The sequence below is a fragment of the Rhea americana genome, unplaced genomic scaffold (genome assembly GCF_003343005.1).
Source record: "Rhea americana isolate MKP2758 unplaced genomic scaffold, rheAme1 scaffold_156, whole genome shotgun sequence".
NCBI classification, from domain to species: Eukaryota; Metazoa; Chordata; class Aves; order Rheiformes; family Rheidae; genus Rhea; species Rhea americana.
In genome coordinates, this window is record NW_028185661.1 from 127,377 (window position 1) to 135,390 (window position 8,014).

Below are 8,014 nucleotides of genomic sequence, written 5' to 3' on the forward strand. Positions count from 1 at the left end.
GAAGTAGAATATGGTCATAGCATCATAGATGTTGACATTTTTGACATAATATTGCAAAAAAAAAAAAATCTATTCTGGTATGTTTAGAAGTGAAAACAATTTAGGCAGCATAATATAATACCTGAGAGCCAGAGCTGATTAATCTGCAGCACTGCCCAAATTTGGCTGTGATCCTGGACCCAGATTCAATAAACTCATAGTAGAGTTTAGGTGAGTGGTAATTCTGGGTTCTCCATACTGTATTTGTACAACATACCCCTTAAGTAGAACTTGGCTTTGATATTTTACCACATGGTTGCCATCTTACCAGTGGCAGTGTATGTACATTGTGTACTGCAGTGAAAAGAAATATAGAGCATAGAGCATACCAGGAATTAAAGTGATATGAAGGGACAGTTTTTTTTTAAAAAAAGTAGTCTTGCCTTGTTTTCCCTTTCCTCTACTTTTGTTTTTCTGTGGGCTACAGTCTTGCCCAAAATCCTTCTGTTTGTTGCACAAAGTTAGTCATGGAAAGGACAACAAAAATACTCAGTTTAAGGGGACAGTAAAGTGCAGAATGAGCCTGGTAATTCCTAAGTTAGCAGGAGTTTTGCTGTTTTTAGTTTCGTAGAATTAATTACACTGATAGAGTAAACCAAGTAAAACACGGTACTTTATTCTACAGTGCATCTGTGCAAACCGAGAACTTTTTTAAATCCTAGTATTTGAGGCATTGCTTTGACATACATCGTAGTGGACTGCTAGATGGCAGTTTAGAAGAAAAATGAGGAGGGAGGGAGGGAGGGAGGGAGGGAGGGAGAGAGAGAGAGAGAAGCCTGTGTGATCTAAGCTATATATATATATATATATATATATATATATATATAAAGGCCTTAGATATATATATAAAGGCCTTAGAGTCTGGAAAGTAGAGTTTTTAACATGGTTGGCTTAAGATATTCAACATTAGCCAAGTGGAAGTCTTCATGAATCATTTCACTTCACATTGTGGATATATGATTGTAACAACATATAACAAAATCACAAGACAAATGCATATTCTTGGAATAGTTCTGTTTTAGGAGCTGATAAAAAACAGAAAATCTGAAAAATTTATAATCTGAATTAGAATCTGAAAAAATTATAAAATAAGGAAAAATTAAAAGTATCTCAACATTTTCCTTTTTAAGCAGCTTGAAGGACTAAGGCATACAGTTCTATCCAGAAGCATCAAATATTCATCAACTTTTTAAACAATCAAGCAAGAATTACTGCTATAATTTTATACTATCAAACTGAAACTCTTATTTCTAAAGAAAAGATAAAAATTTGTATAAACTTCCAATGATTTCCAAACATGTGCCTTTTCCTGAGGCCAAAAGTTGCTGGATTTGCTGAAGACAAAATTCTTGTCAGGTGTTCTTCATTTTTAAACAGAAGAGAACTGAATTCATTTTTAACACTGAAAAAAATCAGTCACATCTGTGAATTAAAGGGAATAAAGTAAACATAAGTCTTGATTACCTTTCCATGAACAACAATTTAGATTAAAAATAGTATATCTAGAAGACCACACCCATTTAGCACTGTATTATGTGCTGCTAGAAGGGACATGTCTAAATCAAATTTCAGATAGTTTGACTATAGTAATGTCACTTTAAACATTTAACTCTGCAAGAAACCCTACAAGTCAAATCAGTATGTTCCCCAATAATGCATCATTTAGGGATATGCAGAAGATCAAAGTCAACAACACCCAGTATTCAATGCTCAGACTCTTATGTGGTGAGGGGGAAAAGTTATACTAGCATTTAAAAATACAAAAATCCAATCTTGCTGATAGTGTAGCACAGATTTTTGTATTTAGCATTCTTTCACAAGATGCTAGCTTTAGACATATCCACACTGCTCTGTATCTAATATGGTTAAACTGAAGAACAGACACTCACTGATGCAGGCACTCCAGCTCTGAAGGCAGGTCACAGCCTATATAAACTCTATTCTTTAAACTGTACTCTAACAGTGCACAAAAACAGGGATCCTACAAGAAAAGATTAATGTTTATTCAACTCATGCTGCTCTGCATAATCAATTTTCTAACAGATTAATGGGGCACAAAAACAGAGGAAATTTAAAAGGACCTTTTCTAGCAATACAATGCTGCAAATTGTACAACCATGAAGTTACACGTGAAGAAGAAATATAGTTGCTTTAGGTTACATGTGCTGTGTGAGAGTGGGGGAAAGAAAACTTTCTATTCAGACCATTTCTAGAATACTGCTTTCCTCCTTCATATCCAGAAGGAGGGAAAGAACAGTTAATTATCTGAAGTGTTTTTCTGATAAAGTTTGTTAGCTGTATGTGTTCAGCAGTACATCTTGGTTAAGATTCTGCCACCAGTAATCCTAGTTTGGATTCCTAACTAGGATTCCTACATTCCTAGAGCTGTATCACTTAAACATGATGGACTTGGACCCCTTGACTCATGAATAGCAGTACATCTAGCACAGAAGCCACAGTCTTTACAACTTCATCCAAAATCACATCTGAAATTACAATGTATTAGATGATGGCTCACACACTGAGCACGTTTGTCCCAGTGTTCTGCTCAAGGCTGTATCACACTGTCTTCTTATTTGTTCAGTGACTGCTTGCTACAAGGTGTATAAGGAAGTCCTAATGGAAGAAAACAAACCTCTAGACTTTCATTGCTTTTTGACTACCTTAGTATCTAGTGTAGATTTCATATTTTTTTGCTGGCCCCATAGCTAAGATATCCACACATCCCCACACACTTCGAGAACGACAAGTATACTTATCTTATTAACTGTTGGATGCAAGTATGAAACACGTAGCTTAAAGTACAGAGCCTAAGAAAGGCTATGCACAGGTTCAAGACAGAGATCACTAACCTGGCAAGCTGTTACATTAACGAAGAGCTATTACTTTTATCTTTCTTTACTTTAAAAATGAGGTAACTACGTTTTGTGAAACCTAGTACCACGAGCGTAGGCTAGCACCGCATAAGGATATTCAGAACATACTTCTTGAACGCTGAGAAGTGGAGAAGTGCAGCACTGAGGTTTCTGACCACGCACAAGTCAGCAATGAAATTTCTTTTTTGCCTGCAATTTTACTGTACGAGTGTCTAAATCACCAACATTTAGAGAAGCCTATGGAGATCAGATACTCCCAAATGCAGAGTTAGGACAGTACAGCACTTCTGAAAACATGAAAGATGCTCCATCAAATAAACCCAAATCAATCATTTACCGTGGCAAATACCTTATGCAGCTCAAAGATGTAAAAGCTACTTACTTTTACAAGAACATGAGGATTTCCTACCACGATCAACAAAGCTTTTGCTCTGGTAACTGCTACATTAAATCGTTTTGGGTTGGAGAGAAAGCCCAAACAGTACTTCTCATCACCAAATGAGCCTTCATTAGATCGTACCTAAAATTAATTATGGATAATTTTAGAAGCGTAATAATGAGAAAACAACTTACCTATCCATAGTGTAGTTTTAACATTATTAGATTACTGCAGCAAACCATTGCTCAGTGTCAGCATCATCAGGCATTCAGCTTCATGATCCAGCTTTCAAGCAGCTAACTGAATTCCCACTACTGATCCTCCCATGAAAGGTCTATTCTCCAACAGTCTGCTAATGCAACTCCAGTCACTTCAGGGTAAAGTATGTCCTGATGCTACAGTAGAGTCAGTACTACCCACTCCAATTTAGAAATACAAGATATCAACACTACTTCCTAATGAGAAGAATCAGACATTGAAGCTACCTTTTCTGTAAAAGTAATGCTAGAGCTGCTGATCTTGCAAGTCCTATAGCTGAACCAGAATTCAAGGAATGTCTTTTTGCAAGCCTTCTTCAATAGTCTGGTGCTTGACACAGCTTAGAAGAAACTGCCACTGAAACAACTAGTGCACTATGACTACTGTGCATTGAAGTTTGTTTGTTTCCTTCATGTGTGTGCCCATCTTCAATGTAAGCAGCTTTCCATCACATAAATAATGAATTCTTATTAATATGAAGTATTTCCAAAGAGCAGACATCTACTAAAGCACATTGGTCATCTGCTTGCAAAGGAGTAGTGAAAGGTAAGGGCTATCAGTATCCAAATAGTAACAACTCCCAATACTCAAAAACACATTCCTCTTTCTTCCCTTCTCAAATGGCAGGGGATGAGTTCAACATGAATCTCCAAATATCACTGTCCCAAAACTTAAGATGCCATTGCATCTTCTCATGTTTGCAGAATGCACTGTTCTCAAAGATCTATACATTGCAAGGAGGAAAAAAAAAAAAAACCAACCAACCAAAAAAAAAAAAAAAAAAAAACCAAAAAAAAAAAAAAAAAAAAAAAAACATACTTCTGCATTTTCACAGTTGTCTGAAAGTTTCTAATGAGGTAATCTGTGCCCCTGTATCTCCATATTTACATACATTTAGTCCTCCTAAAGCAGCCCTGAATGAAGGACATGTGTTGTTAAAATGGCCCATGACCATTGTGCTGCTGAAATGCCACTATAGCATATCAACTGTACGGAAGTTTTTCCTGACACTTTCTTCAAGGCAGCTGCCAGCTTGAGATTCAAAAACTAGCAACCTAGATGTTTACTAGTATCCCTCTAATAAAATCAGTAGAACACCTCAACAGCACATCATTAGGATGATCCTGAAGGACTATCAGACGCTCTCAACCTAAGGCAAAATAAATGGTGTTAAAGGACTACTGGTGATTATTATGATTTACACCTTTTTCTCTGCGTTATTTAAAATGCAGACAGTTTCCATTCTCCCTACATGCCCTAAAGCAAAAGGTGTATTACCTGCATGAAACTCGAGATGTAAAATAATTTAGTGTAAATATCTTCAAAGGTTTAAAAAAAAATTACCTAAATATTAGTGATGTTGCAATGCTTCCCTATGCCTAAAAGTAAGCAAGTATTTTTCAAATACTGTAATAGATTACTGACAAAAATGCAGGCTTTATTTTTGGTAAGCTCCACATCAAAAAAGAACCRTAAGGAATTAGAAACCATCAAAAACTCTATACAGAACCACAACAGAATACATACCGTTGATAAGATGATAACCAAGTACTCTTGCCCTTGGAACTCTTCCACTGAGCCAACTTTAACATCTTCCAAATCGATACTTCTCAGAAGAAATCTTATTTTTTCCACCTACCAAAAATGTAGGAAGTAACTTACTTCTCAGGTAAATTTTATGCTTCATTAAAAAAGAAAAAAAAAAAAAAACTTATTTCAAAACTAAAAACGTACCTTTTTAGTAATCTACTCTCAAATATAAAAGTATCATATTTATTATAGGACTTAAAAAGTGAAGTACTGATCATCATCACTTAAATAGAAATCATAGTTTGTTAATAATCTCCAGGATCTAAGTTTTCTTTAAAATCTAGATTATCCACATGAATTTGTCTTCTAATGTGCAGTGTGTCCACAACTGCGTCTTACCACAGATGTGGTAAGCAAGTACCCTTCCCCACATCCTGCGTCTTACCACAGATGTGGTAAGCAAGTACCCTTCCCCACACCCTCAAGGCGGCTGTGGAGGGAGTTTACCTTTGCTTGCCAGTTGCATAAGGTAAGACCATAGAATCAGTAAGGTTGGAAGGAACCTCTGGAGATCATCTAGTCCAACCCCTCCCCTGCCCAAGCAGGGTCACCTAGAGCATGTTAGACAGGGTTGCATCCAGGCGGGCCTTGAGTATCTCCAGAGAAGGAGACTCCACAACCTCTCTGGGCAACCTGGTCCAGTGCTCCATCACCCTCACAGTGAAGAAATTCCCCCTCACATTCAGGCAGAACTTCCTGTGGTTCAGTTTATTCCCGTTGCCTCTTGTCCTGTTGCATGGGACAACTGAAAAGAGTTTGGCTCCATCCCCTTGACACCCTCCCTTCAGGTACTTATACACATTGATAAGATCCACCCCCAGTCTTCTCTTCTCCAGGCTAAACAGGCCCAGCTCTCAGTCATTTCTCATAGGGCAGATGCTCCAGTCCTTCGATCATCTTTGTACCCCATGCTGGACACTCTCCCTAGTAGCTCCATGCCTCTCAAGACATGTCTTAAGAGATCTTGAGATAGGAACCTCAAGTACCCTCCAGAAAAGGGAAGGAGCATAAATCATCTGTATTCCAGTGTGTAAGAGGATGCCTGGGACCAGCATATTACCAGTTGCTAAGAGCTGCCTGAAGACTGTACTTTAAATGCTCCAAGAAATCTATCATCAAGTCTGGGAAAACTAAGGATTACAGAGAATGACTACTGTCTGATCTGCGTGCAACATTTTGAAGTAGACTTCACTATCCTTTGCCCTGCATCAGAGGCAGATTAAAACTTCATTTGTATTTAAGGTGTGAACTGTCTTAGTGAGTGTAAAACATTCAGTCACACAAATAATATATTAATGTTTAAAAAATAATTAGAACTATAAACACGGGCAGGTGCATACATTGAAAGAATGGAATCAGCATGGACAGAGCTCTAAGCTGCAAGTAAGATTTCTTCAAAATGGTCTTTTCAACATGCCTCATGTCTCCCCTAATCCACAGCATGCAAGGCCACAGATACCGAAAAGTGAACAGCAAGTGAACATCAAGAAAAACAATATCCACTCTGCTGAGAGCTTGCTATGAAAACATAAGGAGATTTAGCTCTATTTTAAAAAGTAAAAGCACACATCACAATAAACAATTCTTAGAAATAAATAAATAAAGTATTGCACTTGAAGTTGATATTCAACATTGTTCACAGGTCTAAATAGCACCACAAGCTTTTACAGTCTAACCTGTGGACAGCTATGAAGTCCCAATCCCTTTAGCTCTCTCAAAGCCACAAAGTGACATGCCATCTACTTTACTACATTTCCTCTTCATTCTGCTCCTCAGTGTAAAGTGACTGATAGAATCAGATCACTAATTAGACACATTCTATTTGTATCAACTGTTGGATGCCAAACTGAGTTATACCCTTTACTCCTAATTACTGAGATGTTTGTTTCTGTCTCCAACATTGTAAGCAGATCTCCCACTAACCAATTTCTGATTTATAAAATCAAGAAAAGAATACCATTACTTTCTCTAGGTTTAGATTAAATAGAAGTATCATTAATGGATTGACAGAACACTACATAATGTGACATACAGTGAAGTTTGAGGTACGCCTCCCTGCCTTACAAACCACAGTAATTATGCAAAGCCACAGGATAAAAATCCAGCAACTTTTAAGCCTTTAAAAACCAGGTATACCTGCTTACGATACGGTGTAATCACTCCAATGTCAGTCACTGGCACTGCACTGTTTTCATTTTTAGCAAGGTGGCAACAGTACCGCATTACTTGAACTGCTTCAGTTGGATTAAACCAGGAGGGACTGTGACCTTCACGTGTTTCATTGCCCTGCATTCCAAGACAGAAAGTTAGAAGATGAAGACCAGGTATGGCAAGTGACAACTTAATTATACATCTTTCACACCATAAACATAGGCTTGGTAAAGAAGCTTGATGCTGTGATGTAGTGTTACACAATTTCTCTGCCATATATTCTTTCCAATAAACATGCCTCACAAACTCACCCAAAAMACAATTTTAGAAGACATCAGTGCTCTAAATGTGGACACAGGTATTAAATGTCTACTCAGAAAAAACAAGCAGTTAAGCAGGCTCATACCTGCTTCTGTGCAAGGCAGAAGAGTCCAGAAATAAGCCTCTGCAAGCAGAAGGTAGATCAGATTTTATTTTACTAGCTTCTTGGAAGACTAAATAATTTCAAACTAGTATTTTTTCCTGCCTGCTTTCAGGTTTAATTCTCTAACTGCTATAATCCTCTAGTTTTAGTGGCCTATATTCATTCTGATGTGGCGTACTTGTATGAAAAGACAATATAAAGAGAGCTGCCTGTAACTCTATCTTGATTAATTTACTGTTAAGAACTTAAAATTTTACCAAAATGTCTCTACAACATGCTGTAATGGGCATATGCTCA

General features: G+C 37.3%; 1 protein-coding gene across 2 annotated transcripts in view; it reads right to left on the reverse strand.

The window, feature by feature from the left end:
- Nucleotides 1–1,924: 1,924 nt before the first annotated feature.
- The window catches only part of MOV10L1 (Mov10 like RNA helicase 1), a 33,256-nt gene continuing 27,166 nt past the window's right edge, over nt 1,925–8,014 (reverse strand). For both annotated transcript variants that reach the window (XM_085299895.1, XM_085299892.1), the window contains exons 23-26: nt 7,279–7,428; nt 5,080–5,187; nt 3,298–3,435; nt 1,925–2,020 (exon numbers count right to left, since the gene is read on the reverse strand). In XM_085299895.1, the coding sequence (XP_085156021.1) occupies nt 1,925–2,020; nt 3,298–3,435; nt 5,080–5,187; nt 7,279–7,428 (492 nt within the window). The remainder of the gene's footprint in view (nt 2,021–3,297; nt 3,436–5,079; nt 5,188–7,278; nt 7,429–8,014) is intronic.